Raw genomic sequence first — 22,778 nt, forward strand, 5'->3', positions numbered from 1 at the left:
ACACGTGCCCCGACCAGGGCTGGGGATTGAGCCTGCAACCACAGTATGTGTCCTTGTCCAGAATCGAACCCAGGACCCTTCAGTCAGCAGGCCAGTGCTCTATCCATTGAGACAAACGGGCTAGGGCAGGAGATGACACTTTTGAACATATTTTTTATTATATCTGGTCAATTTCCTAATTCATGGTCTGAAGAGAATGTTTATATTGGACACTGGGGGAAAGACATTTCTCTGATGGCTTAGTTTGGGAAACTGCTGTAATCAAGTGCCCTCGATGAGGCATTTAAACACTGATCATTTATTTCTCAGTCCTGGAGGCTGGGGGGTTGGATATCAGGTGCTGGCATGGTCAGGTTCGGGGAGGGAAAGGAGGAGGGAGGTGGGCAGGGACCCCTCTGGGTCTAGTCTCTGGCTCTTCTTATACAGGACACAAAGCTCATCATGGGGTCCACCTGCATGATCGCATCTAAACTTAATTACATCCCAAAGATCACAGTCTCTAAGACCATCCTATTGGGGCTTAGGGTGTCACATATGGATTTGGGGGAGACACAAACATGTAGTCCATAACACCTGGGTTTTTAAAATTTATATAAACACTGCTTATAGCACAAAGTCTCAAGCTCTTTGAGTTTCGCGGTCCCTCCTAACCTGAGCCCTACCTATTGGAAGGCACTTTTCCACTGCTTTCAACCAAAGGGAAATCTGAAAATACCTTGGGACAAATGCCGATGAAAACACAGCGTAGAAAAACATAGGGGATGCAATGAGCGCAGTGCTGAGAGGGTTATTTATAACTATGAGTGCATACACTAAGAAAGATCTCAGATCAATAACCTAACTAGATCTTAAGGAAGTAGAAGAGGAGCAAGCTAAATTCAAAGCAAGCAGATGGAAGGAAATAAAGGTTAGAGAAAAAATGAATAGAAAAACAACAGGAATCAACGAAACAAAGTTGTTTCTTTGCAGAGCAACAGGACTTACAAACCTTTAGCTAGAAAAAGAAAAGGTCCAAATTGCTAAATGCAGTGTGAAAATGTAGGCAATAAGAGGGGCGGGGGGAGAACAATGGGTAAGTGCCCAAAAGTTCTTGAAGATGCACCAAACTTAATGGCTGTTACCTAGCCAGCAGCGTGGCTCAGTGGTTAAGCATCGACCTATGAACCAGTAGGTGAGGGCACATGCCTGGGTTTCAGGCTCCATCCCCAGTAGGAGGCAGGTGGCAGCCAAATGATGACTCTCATCATTGATGTTTCTATCTTTCCCTCCCTCTTCCTCTCTGAAATCAATAAAAATATATTATTAAAAACCCACAAAACTTAATGGCTGTTAACTCTGGGGAGGGAGGGATGAAGTAGACTTACCCTTGTACTTTTTGCTCTATATGCTTTTGTGTCATTTTATTCTTTTAAAAACTAAACTATTTGTAAATCAGGTTGAAAACAGTATTTAAAAAAAATTTACCAAAATGATTCTCATGTGTATGTAGCTTGGGAGTGTCTGCAAAACTGCGCCACCAGGTCACTTGCTTGCTCCCGTGAGAGGCCTGTAATGTTCTCAGCTACAATCCCGGAACCCAGTCCACCTGCAAGAGGGGCTTCTGGGAAGACTACAGGACAAAGATGGAAAAGCATGGAGATGGAGAGGTAAAGACATTTTTCTAAAGCCCATGTAGTATCCACAGATGTAGAAATATGTGTGCATGTACTTGTGTGTGTGTGTGTGTGTGTGTGTGTGTGTGTGTGTGTGTGTTTGTTGTTGTTGTTGCTTAGATGCGTTTCCAGGAATATTTAGCAGTGGAAATACAAGCCCATCATTCTTTCTGCCCCCCACACATGAAAAAAGGTAAATGAGACGTTAAGACTGGGCCCCCGTCAGAGAAGGGTGATTTAAAGCACTTATCCGGAGCAGGCACACAGTCTTTTAAATCTAAAATGGAATCATCTGTTTAGGAAGTACTTCCAGCACAGGTCTTTATTACCCGAGCCGTGGTGTCTCGCTCGAGTCGCTTCCAGCCACATTTAAACAAGGAAACCACAAACACTGAACTAGTCCGGTTCTAAGACAAAGCCGACTAGACGGTTCTAGTTACCTACCACAGCCAAACAGCAGCTAAACCGCTAAGACCCATTGGGCTTCAAAGTTGTTTGGACTGGACTGGGGGGTTCTAAAGGCCACCTAGATGTCCTAGATTGTGACAATGATATTCCCAACGACCCTGGCAGAGTGGACAAGTGTATTTAAATAATTCAGGCTCCAAAAGTGCTAAATACTTGCTTATAAAACAACTGAGGACGACACAACAGGAAATTACTACTCACCTCTGAGCTGCTGTTATGCAGTTGGAGTAAACCTGACTCAGCGTCTGGGAAACAGCTCTTACCTGCTTGAGACATCAAAACAGACACTGGTAGAAGTTGACCTACTTAAAAACTGTCAAAAAATGCCATGATGAAAACCAAAAGGCAATTTGGAGAGAAATATTTACAACATAGTTACTATCTGAATATATAAATCAAAAGGAAAATGACGAATAGCCTGGAAGGATCATCTACTCTTCTTACTCCATAGCATCCCTTTTCTTCATTAACAGAACCTTCCCCACATCACCATGCACTCAAGGTGGGCCTACTGGATTGGCCACATAACCCACTGCAAACGGCAACTTGATACCTAACCAAAAAAATGTACTCAGTACCACAGAAATAAAATGTAAATGAAAACATCAGAAGACTTCATTTCCCACCTGTCAGTTGGGCGATTCTTCCCATTTGCATTTTCTAAACAATGCTGAGGATTGGTAAAGGGGTGCATTACCAGTGCATGCTAAACCACTAAGTGAGAGACTGTTGGAACAGGGAAAAGCCTGTGTTTACAAGAGTTCTGGTGATCATATCTCAACCAGCATCATTAAGGGTGGTTTAGGTGCCCCCTGATGTGATACATGAAGCACACAGCTTCTCCTATGAAGGATTCTTGCCAGATAGAATCAAGCCTGCAGACCTAACCCAGGTTGTAGGAAACACAGGAGGTTGAGGAATGAATTAAAGAACACTCAGGGAAACACAGAAATCCAAGATGTAGAGCGTTGTAGTAAAAAAAGGGGGTTTTGTTGTTGTTCTAGATTAAGATTAGAGACATAACAGCTAAATGTAATGCATGAAATGACTGCATTCCAGTTCAAAAAAGTAAACTATGACAGCTTTGTGGGGACAACGGCAGAAATTTGAATATGGACTAAACATTAGATGTTGAGAAATTTTCTTAGATGACGTAAGGGTATTGTGGTTGTGTTGGAAAATGTCCTAGGAAATGCATGCTGAACTTTCTAGGGATAAACCATAACTCAGCATAAATTTAATCACGCATGCATTTAAATAAAGAAAATAAGGTAAAATATTATTGAATCTGCTCAAGTAGTTTGCTTCAGGGATGGTTGTGGAAGCATTCTTTAGAATATCCCCAATTAGAAATAATCTCAAAGTCTAACAAGGGGGTTGGTTAAAACTGGTACCACCACACCATGGACTACCACCAAAAACTTGTAATCAACAAGATATGACACAAAGTTTTTGTGAAAAAGATGAGAACCCAGATGAGATTTTATAACCCATCTTTCAAATGAGATCTCTTCCCTGTAGCTTCATCTGGACTAAAACACTCCCTTTCCCCAACTTACCTTTGCATACTTCCCAGTTATTGCCAGCTTAATGCAAGCTTGCCCAGGCTGGGTCCCCGGTTGTTCATTAGAAGTCACCCTGACGGAAGGAAGAACAAAAGTAAAAGGGGAGAGGTGGACAGTGAGGCCTTCCTCAGTGCTCAGAGGCTGGAGGGTCAGGCGTTGGGGTGTTGGGGTGTTGGGATGCAGTGATGGGGAGGAAGCTAAAGGAGCCAGCAGTTTCTGAGTGTTTATGCCAGGCACGATGCTAAGTACTCTTCATATACCACCTAATGCAATCCTTGCTTTTACTTGGTAGATACCAGATAAACAGTCTGTAAACAAGAGGAGACCCAGGTAGGTCACACAGCAAGCTGGAGAGCCAGGACTCAAGTTCAGGAAGTTAGGTCCTTTCTGATTTCATAAAACCATTGAGGTAGAGTATTTCCTTCAGCGGCCAAGTGGGCGGGGAGAGACCAGATGGCCTTTAGATTTTCTTTTTTTTAAAAATATTTTTTAAAATTGATTTCAGAGAGGAAGGGAGAGGGAGAGATAGAAACGTCCATGATGAGAGAGAATCATGGATTGGCTGCCTCCTGCATGCCCCCAACTGGAGATTGAGCCTGCAACCCGGGCATGTGCCCTGGCTGGTAATTGAACCGTGACCTCCTGGTTCATATGTCGACACTCAACCACTGAACCATGCCGGCCAGGCCTTTAGATTCTTCTCAATACCAGCATTCTACAAATCGGTCTACCAGCAGACAAATGGAAAACAAGCAAACCTGGTCCCTAGGTGTACCTGACAGTAGATGTTAGGATAAAAAGCCACACTTGTGATATCCGGCTAATTTATGTGTGATTAAGATCTTGAAAATAAACTGAACAGAAGGATGAGCCACCCTATGCCCGCACTTTTCCCATTTTAACAATAAACACATATTGCGAATGAGGGTACATTATTTCATGTGAGACTATCCTTGGCTAACAAAATGGAAGCATGATTCAACAATGATTTCTCTAAATTTTTATTAATTTTTGTTTTTTTACAGCTCGATCCTCTTGTGAAAAGGAAAGAATTTGAAGGTGAACAAATCAATTACACTTTTTTTTTAAACAGCAATTAATCCTCATTACAGAGAACAAACAAAAGATCTGTGGCACATTCTCTTTGGAAAGATCTTTTGCAAATTTTTCTTCTAAAAAAAGAAAGCAAACTTGAATCCGCACAGATCACATGTCTCTTTCAAAGGACTATACAAGGCAGCTAAATTTTATTCACAAAAGCCCCAGGTTGCAGTTTCATTGCTGAAGGAGATAAAATACACGGAGTCCCCTTTATCTGTGGTTGCACATCTTCCCATTGAGAGCATCGCTGCTTCCCCATCCTACATACAAATCACTGAGTGGACTACATAGCTGGCACATTATTCCACAATAATTAAAGAAAAACACACATATTATTTTAGAGATAGGCCAGTGACCTTCATTTATCAACTGGACAATTTATTTATTTTTAAAACAATTTTAATAATACCAAGATTTGACTTTACTCTAAAGTTATAAGAAAGCAAAAAATATAATATAATATAATATATAATGGTAATAAATAAAAAAAGGCAACCCTGCACAGGTATCATCCAAAACGTAATCACATTCAGGAAAAAAAAAAATTAAAACAAGATTTGGGACACACGCATATAAACACACACACATACACACACCAACATGAACAGTGTATACTTGTTATCTGAGGGGGATGTGCAGTAATGTTAACAATACATGTTGACGGCCTGAACAAAAGGCGAAGTTAATACTGCCCGTGTTAAGCATCGCTTAAACAGCTACATTTAAGCAAAGCAAATATCTCCCTAGGTCAGCCACTCCCGGCCTGACTGCGGCATGGCCAGCCTCGCTGTCAGGTGGTCTTTCTCCCTTGTCCCTCCAGGCCCACAGAGTCCCCCCTAGGCCCACAGAGAGCTGTGTCTCCTTCCTGCCCTCTTGGGTACAGAAACATAGGCACTTCTCTGCCCATCGCAGTACCTGCCGGCACCTGGCGCACAGTGGAACAGAGTCTCGGGTGATGTTTCTCCAGGACAACAGGAAATGTACAGCCACCTTAAGAAAGGTGGTAAGTGGTGCTTGTCAACTCATCATCAGTGAAAACTAAAGAACATGGCCAGTGGTCACAATTCATTCTGTCACTGAGAAACCAACACAACTAGATTGCACATTTGAGATTTATACGGGAGGAATACCACTCGCAATGTTTGGAGGAAAATCCCTACCATACTATCCTGCCACGCCACCTCCCACAAACAAATGACAGAGTAAAAAAAAAAAGGCACAGGAAAAACCTTACATCCGTAAATTCTAGATAGGACCAAAAAACAAGAGAGGCAACCCACCGGAGACGGGAGGGGAGCAAGCACCACCATAACCGACCCGCCCCACAGCCACAGTGCGCGACTCACTTCCCAGGAGCAAGTCTCGACGTCTGTGTTTCTCAAAGAAGCCCTAATATTCTTGCAAGACTAAAATACTGCTAATCAGTGGTAAAGAGCGTAATGGATGAAGGGGCAAAGTTTTTAAAGATTTTGTGTAGTGTCTGGGAAAATAAATCCTTAAGAAAAAGGTAGGCTCTGCGGTGGGTGGCAGGGAATCAAGCCTAATTTGCTTCATTTGCCTTAAGATGAACCAATACACCTCAGACTTCATGGAGCGGAAGAGCCAAGACCCACGTAGCATCTCGAAAGCCATGGAAACCAAACACAGCATCATTCCAAAATCAGGTGTGGTCAACAAAAGGCACAATAAATATACCCAATTCAACCAGCTTCTTATTGTGTGTATGTACGTATGTACATACACACACACACACACACACACACACACACACACACACACACACATCTCCTTTTATCTATCAGAGCTAAGAGGTTTTTTTATAGCTAAAAATTATTGAGCAAGAATCATAATAAAATAGTAAGCTCCTGATCTTACTAACATTAATATTTAAGGTACCGATTAAGGCAAGTTCTCTGTCAGAAGGGGGTGGTTTTTAGCTTTTAAATATCCTGAGATCTGGAATTAAAGGATATAGAACAAGGGAGGTAAGTGTGATCCAATTTGTCTAAGGGAAATAGCTAAACGTTTTGGTGAAAACATCTATAAAATAAAGGTTCTTTTGTTCAAAGAAATCAGATGCTTTCTTTCTCATTCAATTGTGATTCAATCAGATGATCAGATAAGTCCTCCTCCCGCTGCAGTTCCAGTCCTGGTACTATGCCTGCTGGACCCCCGGCTCTTCACCACGGTGGGCATGGTGCCCACACTTTCACATCCTGAACCCAGGGCCACCTGGCGGAGTTCAGTGAAGGGTTTCCCACTGATTAGCAGGACCCTCAGTCTGGCTGAAGCCTCAAGGTCAGTCATCCTCTCCAGACAGGGCAGAAACAGTCATCGTTTTTACAAGTGCAAGTTCTTCCGCTTCCTAATGAAGACAGGAAGCTGTAGTGCCAGAGGCAAGACTTCACTCAACCTTCGCTCAGGACGTTCCGTTTGCCTCGCTGGGAAGTGCGCACTATTACTGTTTTAAGAACTTCACAGATGCAAAGGCTTCATTTTAGACCCAGTCCTTTCAACTATCTACCGCAGTACAAACTTTGCCTTTTGGAATGTAAGCATGTAGCAAAAAGTGCAAATGTTTCACAAAGCCTCCTGCCTTCCCGTACATCTGTCACAGCCAACGGAACTGAGGCGCATGAAGGGTTCACCAAGCCGCCACCTTTGCCTACTCCGTCCATGATCTAAACCAGCGGGCGCCATCCTCTCGGACCTCGTGGAGGTCCGCGGACCACCGGATGGCGACCGCTGATCTAAACAGTACAAACTGATCTCTTCAAAATCATTGTTTTTCAAGGGACAGATAAAATTTGAAAACCAAGGTCAGGGGAAAACCCCCCACAAAGAATAAGGCTATGACACAGCAACCACCTTGCAGCACGGGCTGACAGATCACGTGGGAAACTCCCCAGTCAAGGGAGCTGGTGGCTTGCTGACAGACACACTTACCCTGCAGTCTGCACTGACCAGAACCTGCCCCGAGAACACGTCCTTCCAAAGGGCCGGGGAGTGGTGCAGGGAAGGGGCAGGACTGGCCACGGGGAGAAAAGACGATGCTAAATAATGGCTTACGCCTGATTCTGGGACCTGTCTCCCACATATAAGAGAAGGACACACAATGTCACAGCATACAACCTACCAGGCAATTACTGTTCACTTAACAACAGGGTGCTTTTTAAGCGAGCCATTTAAAAAGGGCCAAGGCTTTACTTTAGAACATCAAGACCACACATGAAGTTCCCATGCTCAGACATTACTACTGCTGTTAACCCTCGGGCTTTAACCCAAACCCGAGGCAGGAGACCTCTGCCCCAGCAGGTTAGTGATGACAAAAGCACGGGCTGGGTAGACAGTAAGGAACAGTCACACGCTTCACACAGCAAGTCAGGCATCTCCCATCGTCGACACACCCCTTCATGCATTTGCCAGATTACCAAGCAAGTTCCTACAGACATCATGCGGACCTTCCTCTTCAGTATAAATAAAGGTGGTATCCACACCCTTCTTCACTAATAAATAAATAGGAAAACGTCAAACATGCTTGGTAGGAAACAACATGTAGAGGGGCAGGATGGGAGAAAAGCCAATTGTAGAAAAAGCACTCCTCGACTTTAATGTGTGTAAATTCCACCTCTAAAAGGGATAACAAGAATGGGCTTTTAAAAACACTGCACTCAAAATAATGCTTCCAATAATAGCCTTCCAAGTGTCTACAATAAAGAAAATCTGTGCTTATGGGTAAGTGGGAGCTCGGATGTGTTCTCTCATTATAGGTCACTCAAATGCACCGGTGCGAAGTCCGGGAGACGGCAATAGCAACTTGTGGGGAGGCACGGTTCCTCCTCAGCCTGTCCAATCGAGCTGACAAGAACACTGAGTGAAGGCCTGGGACGCTTTTCTTAAGTCTAATTAACCCCCCCCCCCCCCCCCAATCTCCACATCCTTTCAGGGAGTAAATTTCCCCTGGACAATTAAGGGCTCTGAAAGTCTAGTTTTGCTATAAATATAAAATAATTCGCAGCAGAAAAATATAGCCTCTTTAAGTAGATTTCATTTGTCTTTGTTCACTGACAAAACTGAGTTGGTTAGACAGCATGAGTTACCACATGACTGTAGACCACAGACCAGCACCTCAAATTCCAGCTCTACTTAAATACAAATTAAAAAGCCCTTCAGCCAACTGGTCCTGTGGAAATGTCGGTACCCCCTTTCCCAGGGCAGAAAATTCCAAACATGGTCGCAGCTGCCTGCCTGATGCTGAAGCAGGGGTGGGAACGACAGCCGTCCCGCCTGCTGCCGTGTGCTGTAGCTCCTGCTCCTCCCACGGCTCCCATCGGTCAACACCAACTCGGTCACGAAGGCATCAGAGCTGGGTGAGCCTGCAGTACTTCAGACAAATGGGGCGGGGGGTAGGGGGGCCTCCAATTCTTTAGATTATGACAATACTTGGTATTATCAAAGCAACTGTGCACTGGCAGAAAGTGGGGTACAGCAAGTCCTTCACAATTTAGGTTTTATAGATGACAGAATTTACAAAACAAGTATTTCCCCAAAAAACTGAAAAGAAAAATCATCCACAAAACCCTACACCAAAATTCACTGTTAAAAATATTTCCTTCTGGGAATGGACTAGTGTGGCTGCTGAGATGACGTGAATTTGCGTTCAGAGTTGAAATTGCTTCTCCTCGTTTCATTTGCAACTCGCATCCTGCTGGTTAAAAAAATACGGAAATGTTTCTAGACCACTCATATGCCCCTTCTGGGCTACATTGCACTCTGTCCTTCAGTTAGGAAAGGCGAAGATCATCTCTGAAGCCAGCCTCCTCACCTCTACTTCTGCATAACCATCGTGCCCAACCAATGACCACACAATTCTTGAGAGTTTAAGCGGACAAATGACCTGGCCTTCTCAGGCGCTTCTCTTCTCAAGTTTGGTTGTCCTGATGAGACAAATGTCTGGACTGTTTTTGAGGCTTCCAATGTGCAAAATAGTTCCCAAGGCATCAAATCAACCTGGGCCTCCGTTAGGGTGCTCTGCTTCCTTGTTTCAGCCACTGAAAACCCTGTCTCGTGTAGTGCACCAGATCCGCCAAACTGCTGTTGAGGGCCAAGGTGCACACGCTTGTGCTGAGCTGAGCAAAAAACTCTGCAAACGAAACAAAACCACAACCAAGTAAACACACTTGCATGCACGAAAATAAAGACGGCATCAAAAAGTCAATTGTTTGGGTTGGTTCCAGAAACGATCCCCAAAATAGCATGTACTTCATCTATCACAGTAAAACATCACAATCGAATGTAATGGCCGCTCATTCTCCACATTGCTCCACTAGCCTAGAAGGGTAGGCACTGGGTTCTGTTTTAGGGTTGAATCCACAATGCCCAGCACTGGAGAACACCCGATTAATATTTTGGATCAATAGATGCATGAAAGAAAAACACCAACATGTTTAAAAAGCATCTTTAGCCCTAACCGGTTTGGCTCAGTGGATAGAGCGTTGGCCTGCGGACTCAAGGGTCCCAGGTTCAATTCTGGTCAAGGGCGTGTACCTTGCTTGCGGGCACATACCCAGTAGGGAGTGTGCAGGAGATAGCTGATCGATGGTTCTCTCTCATCAATGTTTCTAACTCTCTATCCCTCTCCCTTCCTCTCTGTAAAAAAAACTAATAAAATATATTTAAAAATAAAATACAATAAAAAGCATCTTTAGTTTGCTAAGAAATTAAGTTCTAAGAGGCTGTGAGGGAATTAAGTGGCCACAGCCAGGAAAAACTATGGAATGGCACGGACCTGGCATTTCCATCTAAGCGTCAGAGTAGACCCTGGCGCTGGCACGCACAGTTCCTCTACAGCGTGCCCCACCGTCTCCTACACCGCGGGTTTCCCCAAGGCCTTCGTCTCACACAAGTTTCAAGAAGCTTACTTATGCCACATTGCCTGTGCTGTCGCCAACCATCTCTCGTCACACACTGAAGACAAACGTTAAACTCGGTACCTAGGCTGTGCTCCCTCGCACCTCACACTGGCTGTGCCCAGGGACAGCCACGCCCTTCCTTCTCCACTTCCCTGGCCCTTGTGCTCCCATTTCATCCAGGCTGAGATCACGGCGCCAGGACTGCTGAAGGGCAAGGTGCTGACGCCACTTCCAATTCAATTTTGCTACGACCTAGCGACAGAAATTCAGCCCCATGCTTTGGGGCTCAGAAAAGAACTGGGTCTAGGCTATGAGGTGGAATGGAGAGAATGTGAGAAGAGTGAACAGGTACCAAAAAAATGAACCCAACCTATAAACAACACGATTCCCATCATGCCCCAGTAATTACCACCACAGAGCCGCTTACCTTTATTCTTCCTTGTAAGGACCTCGGCCTGTTCCCACAGGTCAACGGCGGCAAAGATGTGGGAAGTAATGGTGATGTAGGAAGATGTCATGTTTTGGATGCTGGCAGGGATCCCGCTGCCCCCCACACTGCCAGCACTCGCCTGGGAGCCCACGGAGCTGGCAGAAGGCATTGGAGAGAGAGGGGATGGTGCGCCTGTGCTTCTGGAAGGTGGAAGATCGGAGAGAACTGGTTAATCACTAAACCCGCAAGTTACAGATTTCCTGCCACTGGAACTGTAGGCCAAGTCACAAAGTGTCAGTGTGTCCCAGCCAAAAGGACAGTCATTTCTTTAAGGTCAAAGAGACATCCTTTACCTTTAGTGGGAGTTTGGGAATTTATAAAACAGTGAGATGGGACCCACCAAACGGATGGAGGCCAGGTGTCCTCACCAGACGCAGAAAGAGGTGGGCAGGTCTGTATTCTGAACCTGCTTCCCCATGCCGTTCACAGCGGCTCTTCCCTAGGCCTGAGTCCTTTCCTCCCCACCCCACCCCACCCCACTTCTCCTGGGAAGACACCGCTGCCCCTGAACCTGGTCTTTACCCCTCACACATTCTCTTTCATGGGCTCAGTGACCATGAACGGAGCACCTGCTCTTCACCTGGTGCTCTTCCAGACCGGGGGTACACCACGGCTTGCTGTCTGCCACTGAACGTGATTCTTTGCATTTATTTATTAACTTATCTATTGCATTTCTCACATTCCACACTTTTCTGTTTATTCCTTTTCCTGAGTCACAGGCACCTTGAAGGCAGGGACCATTTCTTACTAATCTTTGCATTTGTAGCACTTAGCAGAGTAGGTGCTAAGAGCAGGCCCTTGAGAAATGTCTGCTGAATCAATGAATGACTGTAGTACAGCCTACGAGGAGACCAGGGAGTATCATGTACCAGGGGATTCATGATCTTCTCTCTACTCTCCCCTCTTGACTATATACCTGCACATGCAAGTTAACAAGTGCTTTGAGTGGGTCAATGAGAAACACAAGTGAAGTCACTTCTCACAGATGTAAACTGGGAAGATATCAGCAGCAGTAACCTCATGCTGTGCCCCACCTGCCCCCTGAGCTGCTTGAGCCCTAAGTGCACCCGCTGAATGGACATTCATAGGACGGGAGTGGAAGCACCATGAGGGCAGTGAGTCTCATCTCTTCTGTTTACTGCTGTGTCCCCTGTACCTAAAGCAAGGTTTGGTACAAAGAAGGTGCTCCTTGGCTGGACAAATGGGAAAAGAGTTACCTCAAATAATGAGACTGGCCATGTATGAGCTTAGAATACCACCTCAGAGGAGGGAGTCATGAAAATCTCAGAGGCAGGAAGTTACTTCTCAATCAGGACTTTTTTTAGAGAGGCCACATGGGAATCTCTTCCTTTGAATGTGCGGGAAATGGGACAGTCTTCTAGGTGACAGTTAAAATAGCAAAGCCTATCAGAACTGGGAAACTTCAAGGAGTATAACCAAATTAAAAATACAGGCAGTCCTCGGGTTACGTGGGAGATCCGTTCCTACGGCGTGACATAACGCAATTTTGGCCGTAAGTCAGAACCCACCTCCATAAGTACCTATGTCACTCACATGGAGCACATACACAGCAGTAATGAAGTGTAACAGTAAAAAATATTTAAAAGAAAGATAACAATTCCGGGCCTTTACTTGTGGCAAATACATAATAAAAAACATAAAGCACATATGTACATACATTGAAATGAGGGAACTTTTTTTTTTTTTATAAATACTGTTAATGGGAGATGGTGACATAACCATGAAATGACGTAAGTCAAGTCCGACGTAACCCGAGGACTGCCTGTACTAGGCAAGTGCTATAGGGAAGAAAATGCTATCTTCAGTTGCACAAGGATTGGTTTCCAGTATCTTATGGCACAGATGAACAGCTTCAGTTCAAAAAGTGGGGGGAAATTTTAACTAGAGACAATCATGTTCGTCCTTAATATCACTGCTACGGGTCCTGGAAAAGGTTGAGGGCATATATTTCTGGAAAGTTCTTGTTCACGGAAATTCCAAGGTGACATGTCCAGAGGGACAAGGGACCTTGGCTGGTTCTCCTGGCTTTGCCTCTAGTTGTGTTGTGGTGTTAGGCATGCCTAAAGATCCCCCCAGTTTTGTGGTGTTAGGCATGCCTAAAGATCCCCCCAGTTTTGTGGTGTTAGCCATGCCTAAATATCCCCCCAGTTTTGTGGTGTTAGCCATGCCTAAAGATCCCCCCAGTTTTGTGGTGTTAGCCATGCCTAAATATCCCCCCAGTTTTGTGGTGTTAGCCATGCCTAAATATCCCCCCAGTTTTGTGGTGTTAGCCATGCCTAAAGATCCCCCCAGTTTTGTGGTGTTAGGCATGCCTAAAGATCCCCCCAGTTTTGTGGTGTTAGGCATGCCTAAAGATCCCCCCAGTTTTGTGGTGTTAGCCATGCCTAAAGATCCTCCCAGTTTTGACATTTTGACCCTATAGTTTCTACAATTATCTTTTTATGTTACCCGATCAGCAAATATCTTGATTTAAAATATTCCTCAAAAAGTAGAAATAAGCAAATGATCTAGTTAAGGAGAAAACCAGCATAGAGATGTACACAACGTTCGAAAAGGCAAAGTCAGATGTGCACACAAATGGTTGCAAAAGCAAGAGGCACATAATGACGCAATACCGATAACTCTAAGTTAGACGTATCATTACCTTGCAATGCATGGAGAAGGTGCCTGGGTAACTTTGGGAGGACTCTGGAAGTGATCATTAAGAGCACGAGAATACTTTATTGCTCTCTCCTTTTTACAACGAAACATCGCCATGTTCAAAATGGACTGACAACGCATGCTGTGAACATAAACAGGTGGGTGTCAGAAAGCAGCCATCGAACCCTTTACAGCCTAACGAAGACACTGGGCTTCCTCTACATGAGGGAGGGTATCGTAAAAACCTTACTGCACTCCTCAGTCATCAGAAACACACAAATATACAAGGGTATCATTTGAGCCACCAGATCAAAGCATTACTGAGTTATTAGTAAAATGGCAGTAGGTACCATTTCATAAAACTTATCAGTGGGGTTAACCCCTTGACCTTAGTATTTTATTGATCTCCTTTCACTGTAATTTTCATGCTAAGCAAAAATTTCAAAATCTTTTTTTGTACCAACAAAAGATACAAAAGCAAAAAAAAAAAAAAAAAAAAAACACACCAAAAAATACAAAAGCAAGTGTGATACTATGTAAACACAGAAAAAGTACTCACCATAAAACAGCAAATATTTTCTCTTGTGTTGGTGCTGTGGGTTCTGAGAAGGATTTTAATGACATGATGAATCTATAGGGAAGTATAAAAATAGATCAGGTTAAACAAAAGCAATTGGAAAATCCCTGACACAAAGACATCTCATTATGTCTGTCTCGGTTTTATATTGATTTTTCCTGAAGCCGTCAAGCTGAGAGCAATGCAGAAAAAATGAGGCTTTAGAACAACAATTTAGGCCACTGAGAAAACTAGGTGAGGACACGTCTCTTCTCCGGCTGTCCACCTGTTTGACTCCAAGTAGACGTGTGTCCTGACTGAGTCCCTTATTGAAATGCAGATAATAAAGACGGGAGCTTAAACTGAGACGAGAGGGCGTCTGATAAGAAAGCCAAACTAGAAAAACCAACCTCTCCCTGAAAGGTTTGGCATTTCACAGTGCACTTGGCAAATGATGGAGCTGGATCCGGTTCTAGCATTCATCTAGACTATAATTTTAGTTCAGAACAAGAAAAACGTTCTCGGATCAGTAACTTTTTTAAGGCGCCCCTTTATTAAGCTGTCTTTATACTAAGGTTCAAGTGGATTATGGCAATAAAGGTGAGGAAAGAGAAGTACTTAAGAGGATGGCAACATGACTGGGCACTTACTTAATGAGGTCTTCGGTTTCAGAGTACACCGAGAAAGCCGACTTGGACGCCGACTTGGACACTGGGCTTTCAGACTCCATGGCAATCCCACACTCAATGAAGGACAAGACGGCTTCCAAGTACTTAAAAGCCTTCCCAACCTTGTCCGTCTGTGGAAGAACAGGTCACTGTTAGGCCAAAGACAGCCTTTTATTTAGTTTCTCACCCACATTCTTCACTGTAATATCCCTCCACTGTCAGAGTCTAGTTATGGCTACAGAGAAGTGTGAGAGGAAACCAGCTCAACAGGACTAAAAGCCTGTCGGCTCTGACCTACTAAAAATGTTCTTTTAGTAGGAAAACAAAAATTCAGTAGGAAAAAGAAAACAATTTTGTGTTAGGATGATGCTCTCACAACCTTAAAGCACATATTCAAACTAAGGCAATGAATCCATAGTCCCTTTGTTATTAATAGTGTCCCTAATTACTCATTACATAATTTTTCTGAGAAAGAAATTTCTCTACACATCTAGGATAATGCAGACACAATTTCTTTGTATGTGTTGAAGTTTTACCTTACAGTAAGTAGAAAACGTTATGTTTTAGGAGCATCTTAGATGTGATGTCAAACAATAATCGTTTCATGTATCTTAGAGCCCAACAGGTGGCTGACGCTCCTTTGCAAGTCGGGGCTAAGTGCATGAGGCTATCCTCTGGGCCAACAGGGATAAAACCCCAGTCTCCCTCTCTCACTCATTTTTAAATTGGACAAAACTGACTTTACTTTTGTATCTAAAAAATCTTTATTGTTGATCCAAGAGTCTCTTAAAGGGAATATAAACGAAATTAGATATTGGTGATTGTCACAACACTTCTCACTAAGTGCAACACAGACAAATCAACTAAGTCCGTGATGAGCACACCTCTCTCAACACACGGCATATGGACGATGTCATACAAGCAACTGATTAACACATTTGCAAGTTTACAGTTTTTGCTAATGCTTTCAATTTGATAATGTTCCAAAAGAAAGAATGAAAGCAGTAAAGATGCAAGTGGCGTATAAAAAGATAGTGACATCAGTAAATAAAGATGGTATTTGGGGCTGATAATTTTGTAAGGCTAATGATGCACATCTATTACACCTGTGATAAACTGTATGCGTCCTGATACAGTGTTAAAGTGGTAGAGTTCCAATATCTTTATCAGCAATGAGTATAATGTAGAAGTGAAATGCACTCCTTTATATTCAGTTGTGCACTTGACTATTTGGAATGAGAAATGGACATCTTTGAGACACTGTGCAATTAAAGGAGAATATTACAAAAAGGCTGTGCATTCAGCTTTTTGTCCAAACTGGCCTATTTTGAGACTAAAATGAGACATTACTATTACAATGGGATTCAACAGGCATAGATCAGGACTGTTCTGGGTACACTGGAATGTATGGCCAACTTCTGTGGGAGAAGATGTGTGTATGTACAGACTAAACGCAAAACAAAATCAAAGTTCCCTAGAGAATACTTCCTGGTTTGAATAATGAGGAAATCTAGTGCTTAAAATGCCCAATGTCCAGACAAGTTTTAGGTAACTGACAAAGTACTGACTAGTTACTCCTTTTCAAAACTCAAAAGATTCATACAGTCCTAGAAACAACCTTGGCATGCTGAAAGGAAGAAGATGGAAAAGACACCCCTGCTTGGCCCAGCCCTGGTCCTCTGACTCAAACTCAGGCCGTCCCACACAGGGTCACCTTAGAGACAGGGCCACAGGGGCTTGTCTTTGACCCCCTTGTAGCACCCCGCACGGTAAGGACGCCAACCTTTGTCCCAACAAACGGGACCAGCCCAGCCCTCCCAACCTGTCTGAGACCAGAGGCCAGTCCACAGACCAGGGTTGCGAGCACCAGGCCACAGCCTTGATGGCCACCCTGGTCGGACCTGATTCAGTTCCCTGTGGGCCTCCAGGGTGTGCGGTTAGATTTGCATGTAGGAGAATAAAGGCAACCCATGCTCTGCTCCGGTGGTACGAAGTGCAACATATGGTACGTGTCGGGCTTAGGCTTGGGGAATACATTCCGTGTAAATATGACAAAGGGCACATACTACTTAATTAGACTGCAGCAGAGATGCAAAAGCATATTTAATTGTGTATGTGATTAAAAACAAAACCTCACCTTCCAGAAAGTCCCACAGCCACAGGCAGAGCTCACTTTTTAAAGCATGTTTACCGAAGTGCAGTCACTGCCTTCACCTTAAAACTCCATCTACTGGCACTGGTCTACTGGTCCCTCAGGTCAGTCATTTTGGAATGACTTTAAGATCATTTTGGAATGCAAATAGGCTGCCTCACCTTTCAGAATATCTCAGGGCGAACACAAATAGATCGACTTCCAATAATTGGACTCATTTTTCATATCCAAAGAATTGACTGAGTGGGACAAGGAAGCATTCGGGTATTAAATACAACACTACCATTCATTTAGACATAGGACTTGTGACTAGGTACTTTGTGCCTTTGCCCATGATCAATTAATGGAGTCAAAGAAAATAACTTCACTAAGAATCCCTTATCCCTCACTAAGATCCTGCTGATCCTGCTTCTGTTTTGGCCAATGTCAGCACCCCTCTCCCACCCCCTGCTATATTCAGTGATATGGAATACAGTAGAATGAGATCACAAATATTCCATCAGAAGACATTCTACCAAATGGATAAAGAACCAAGACTGACCATTAACTCCGCTTTTTGCTTCAACTTTTTTGCCTCCTTCATGTGGAGATCTGCTTGTCTGAAAGAGAAGGAAAGATCAGGGTAGGTCATATGAACCTAAAATTACTAGGCTGGAGCAAGATGACTGAAGGAGACTGAGATGGTGAAAAAGGATGGGAGGAGAAGGAGGGCAAAGAAGAGGGAGGAGCCAAGAAGAGGAAAGGAAGTGAGGAGGGACGGGGAGGAGAAGCGGGCACATAAAGGATAAGAAGCGAGCATCTGGAATCTTACTTGTCCAGCTTCACGGGAGGCTTCCCTGGTTTCGAGTTACCATTTGGCAAAGAAGGCACTGGAAAAGGATTTGCAGTATCGCCAGAAGATCCCTTTAAAAAATCATTTTACAGATCACACTCTAACATTCAGGATCACTGACCTAAACATACCATCCCTTAATTAGCCCAAAATAGTTCCCCCAAAAAGAAGTCCAACACTGCAAAATTTAGTTTGGCACTTTCCCAGCTACATTAACGTTTTGACTGTATTGGGACTCAAAATGATATAGGACAAAACTGTCCATGAGAACAGATAAAAGCCAAATGTAACATTTTCTTTTAGTCAATACGCATACACACCACATACACCCAGGTTAACAGAAAGAGGAACTTGTACTTGAGGCAAGTGGATAATTTTCCCCCATTACAATAAATGAAAGTACCTGAGATCAAATATTCAAACCAGGGTAACCATTTCTTACTACGAAACACCTGACAGAAAATTAACACAAAACATCTATTCGGGTATTTCACTTCTGAATCACTTTAAGAATAAACTGACACCTAAATGTTCATATACTTTTACTCTCCCTCTAAAGAGTAGAACTTTAAACACAAACCCATTACAGCCTCATTAAAAGTGGTGATAGCTCTGGAGTACCATCGTTAGGCACTTACCCAATGAGGGGACTTAACCAGAGCCATGTACAGAACGCGGCTCCCCCACGTACCTTGTGTTCCGTGGAGCTTCCGGAGCCCTGCCCCTCGGCTCTCCTGCGCTTGGGGACGGGGGAGTCCTTATGGCTGCCCTTGGGACCACTGGCACTTCTGGGAGGGTCCTGGCCACAGGGCTGTGCTTCCCGCCGCGGCCTCTTTTGTGCGGGCTTGGCTGGCTTCTGGGAGGATGAGGACGAGGATGACACAACTGCGGGGGGAAGCATTTCCTTCTTCGAGGGCTCAGAGGGCCTGGGTGTTCTGCAGAGAAACAGCACACAACACAGAGTTAAGGCCGAACATGGACCGTGTAACTTAGTTGTTTAGTTAAAAGGACACAAGGCTGCTGACCAAAGACTAGGATATCTCAAAGCGTGAAATCCACTGCTGTACAAGGCCACATTTCAGGGACTTTTAAAACTCCAGTCCTATCGCCGAGTGATAAATGAAGTTATGTGACCCGTCTCGAAGCTTGCGGTCCTGACTTCTCTTGACAAGCCAGTCTGCGTTAGCTACTCCCCAACCTGTCCCTCTCTCTGACAAGCAGGCAAGCCCAGCCTCAGCTTTCACTCTGACTCCTTGCTCTCGCAAATCCCTCCGACATGGGGACATTAAGCACTGTGGCACCACGTCATTTTGGGAAGTAATTTCTTGAACAAATCAGAGAATAATAGTTACTTTCTGTGACTTTGGACAAGTCATTTTCTCTCTGTGTGCCTCAGTTTCCACTTCTGCAAAATAGGGATAATAATAGCACCTTTCTTATTTTTAATGTAAAAATCCCTTTAGAAAGAAATTAATTCCAGGTTTTTAGGGGATTTTCCACTGTTGAAATACATTGGATAAACCCAAGCTTGCTGCCCAATGACCTGTTAATTCCTAGAAGGTCCATGTGACGAAAGCAGATGGAAACAAACTCGGCGCATCATCAGAAGGAGCTGAACAAGTGTAGCACTCCATGCCTCCACACATCCGACACAAGAAGACTCACTCGCCTTCCTAGTATGCTCCTAATCTCTATACTCACTTCGTCTTAGAAGCTTCTTTGTGGGAGGATGACGATGGCTGTGATTTAACCTCTTTCTCCAGTCTGACTTTCTTGCTATCATGGTCTCTCTCTGCTTCACCCTATGATAGTAATATAACAAAGTAAATTGTTACAAACATAACTGTACAGGCAAAATAGGAAAAAATATACAGCAAAGGCAGTGAGAATGATTAGACTGTTGGAGACATCTGTCTATACACACACAGCAGCCTTCTCAGTACCTACACTGTGTGTGTGTGTGTGTGCGTTGTGGGTGAGGGAGGAAGGCAATCTAGATTGGATATTAGTAACCTGTGGAGAGACCAGGCTTTGCACCAGGAAGGACTATTCTTCATAGGCAGGAAGGGGAGGGTGTCGAAGTAATAGCTAATAAGAAGAATAGTAGTAGACTTCATTGTAGTAGACACATCATTGCTACTTTCCTAAATAAAAAAGAATCAATAAAACATGCAGATCACATCAAGTAACAACTGATAATTTTCTGAGTAAGGTTCCTCCCCTTCTTTCAAAAGAACCATCCACTTATCTACACTTATTTATTGGTCATAATAAAATTAGGAGTGGAGTACTTAAAGCTTAGCTTTTCTTCTAATGAAAAAAAACAAGTATATTGTTGAAAATGGAACAGGCTACAAAAATCCTGTCTAGATAGCTTATAGACAAAACCAGAAAGGCACAACAAATAAGAATAATTGTTTTGAGATTCAGCTAACTTTCTCTTCCATTGATACCAATTCTTTTGTTTATTATTATTAATTTTAAATCCTCACTGGAGGATATGTTTTTATTTATCTTTAGAGAGAGAGGGGGAAAAAGAGAAGGGGGGGAAACAGGGGGGGAGAGAGGGAGAGACAGACGGAGAGGGAGAGAGAAGCATCGACAGGTTGCCTCCATATGCGCCCCATACCTAGGTATGTGCCCTGACAGGAAATTCGGACCTGCCACCTTTGGTATACAGGACATTCCAACCAACTGAGCTGCCTAGTCAGGTAGATACCAGTTGTTTGTGTTTTTTTTTTAAATACTGTCTTTATGTCTTTCTCCACATATATAGTCTTACGTTTTTCAAGCACTTTGACAGAAAATGAAGAATTGTAAATATAATTTTAGTGAGGGAAGAGTGATGAGAAGGGATATATAATTCCACCAAGTTAAGCACCTCAAAACATCCCTTTGTACCAACTAAAGTGTGAGATAATGAAACATTAAGAGAACAGAGAATTCTTCATGGCAAAAGTCTTCTATGTGCTTGTGCTCACCTGTCAACACGCACACCAAGTTTACACAAAGTCTACATGTCGACCCAGTGGCTTCACGGTGGCCTCCTGCCCACGGTCTGGGCTCAGCAATGCCCCCTGGGAAGGAGCTACTACCTCTCGAGCAAGTGACAGTCAAGGGATTGGTGCGAGCCCTTCAGGTAATTGTGATGCGCATTTAGAATTAAACTCCTCCAACTGTCAGTTCACCGAGACAGAAATCTGGGACACCACCAGCCAATCTAGGACAATCCCTTAAAAACCTGAAATCCTCTCTTAAACCTTAAAGGAAAAAAACATTCTTCAAATTCACTGACTGCAGGAAGCCCCAGTTTTCACCACTGTCTCTCTCCCGTTCGCTGACTTCCTCCAAGAAAAATGAATAAATTAAGATGCGCAGGTCCAAGCTCTGCCCAGACACTAAGAGCAGCCTGACCCTGCTCCAAAGCAGGGGAAGTAGCAAAAACACACACTGCTCCTGGCAGGCTGCACGCACACAGATGTGCCGAGAGGGCTTCCGTTCCCCTTCCTCAGCCTCTGGGGAAAAACTTCTTGTCTCATTCCAGGTGGCTTCTAAAGACGCTTGTTTTTCATCTCTTGGTGTGCGCACAAGTGAGAACATTAAGAAGGGAAAGTCTGGGCAGGGGAGAACTTAAATCCAAGGGATGGCGTGTGCCCCAGAGGCCGTCCGTTCTGCACTGTCCTGTCCGGCACACTCCCACCCGACAGCCTGGCACCCAGCAGTGCCTGACTGAAGACACTGTGACTTCGAAGACTTAGTGTAAAAAGGGAAATGTAACAATTTTCATTTTGATTAAGTGTTAAAGTGGTGATATTTGGATATATTTGATAAAACAAATTATTAAAAGCGATTTAACTGGTTTTCTTTAATGTGGATGCTGGAAATGTTTAGTTTACTTCTTAGGGGGCTGTGCTGTTCTGCACACTTCTCTAGAGGTAATCTGCACACGGTGCTCTGAACTCCCAGGTAGCCAATGCGACGGAGGAATTATAAAATGTACAGGTGACATAGCAAATCAGCTCCTCAGAAATATAACCGTTCAGTAAAGAAGACTGGAGAAAAAGTATCCCCAATAAGGAGATAAGATGTGACATAAAGAAGCACGTCCTAAAGGCACAACTGGAACAAGATAGGACATTTCACCCAGCCGTGTCCCAGCGGCCTTCAGCCTGGCGCGGAGCTCAGGAGAAAGGAAGCCTGTGGGGGCTCGGCACAGCGTGCAGGCCTCCACGCAACAGTTCACAATGCTAACACCTGAGAGGCAGCCAAGGCTGGCAGAGAAAAAAAGAGTAAGTGGGAAATGACTGGGTCAAGAGAGAACCCTACTACCGGGGCACCCTTGTCATTACTTAACGTACTGCACGCCCAGAGGCTCTGCCACTCACAGACCTAGTGGGTTCTCTCGAGTTTTAGATTAAAGGCTGCAAAGCAGGCCTTACAAGCAGTGCAAGACGGAAAAGTTATCTCTGGGAAAAATCACAGATTTTGCTAAAATACCCAGATATTGTATGTGAGGTAGTAACGTATACTTTTTGCAACGGAAGGTTTTTCTAGGCAGTTAATGACACACAGGGTAAGTTTCCAAGGCAAACCCTCCACACAGTTGCACCCTAAAGAAAACATCAGAGCCCAGACATGGAATGAGTGTTAATTTTTGTTTTTATGTTTCCCTGCTGCTTAGGACTTGCTAGCTATAACTATAAACCAAAGTGACAGACCTT

At 43.9% G+C, this 22,778-nt stretch overlaps 1 protein-coding gene across 4 annotated transcripts in view; it reads right to left on the reverse strand.

Annotated features, from left to right (window-relative positions):
- Positions 1–4,789: 4,789 nt before the first annotated feature.
- AFF1 (ALF transcription elongation factor 1) overlaps positions 4,790–22,778 on the reverse strand; it is a 196,489-nt gene continuing 178,500 nt past the window's right edge. For all 4 annotated transcript variants that reach the window (XM_079774786.1, XM_079774788.1, XM_079774785.1 and 1 more), the window contains 9 exons: positions 19,759–19,859; positions 18,749–18,992; positions 18,037–18,128; positions 17,767–17,824; positions 15,056–15,204; positions 14,409–14,480; positions 13,854–13,991; positions 11,126–11,328; positions 4,790–9,929 (listed from right to left, as the gene is read on the reverse strand). In XM_079774786.1, coding sequence (XP_079630912.1) covers positions 9,808–9,929; positions 11,126–11,328; positions 13,854–13,991; positions 14,409–14,480; positions 15,056–15,204; positions 17,767–17,824; positions 18,037–18,128; positions 18,749–18,992; positions 19,759–19,859 — 1,179 coding nt within the window. In that variant the 3' untranslated portion in view covers positions 4,790–9,807. The remainder of the gene's footprint in view (positions 9,930–11,125; positions 11,329–13,853; positions 13,992–14,408; positions 14,481–15,055; positions 15,205–17,766; positions 17,825–18,036; positions 18,129–18,748; positions 18,993–19,758; positions 19,860–22,778) is intronic.

This window comes from Cnephaeus nilssonii (genome assembly GCF_951640355.1).
Source record: "Cnephaeus nilssonii genome assembly, chromosome: 1".
NCBI lineage: Eukaryota > Metazoa > Chordata > Mammalia > Chiroptera > Vespertilionidae > Cnephaeus > Cnephaeus nilssonii.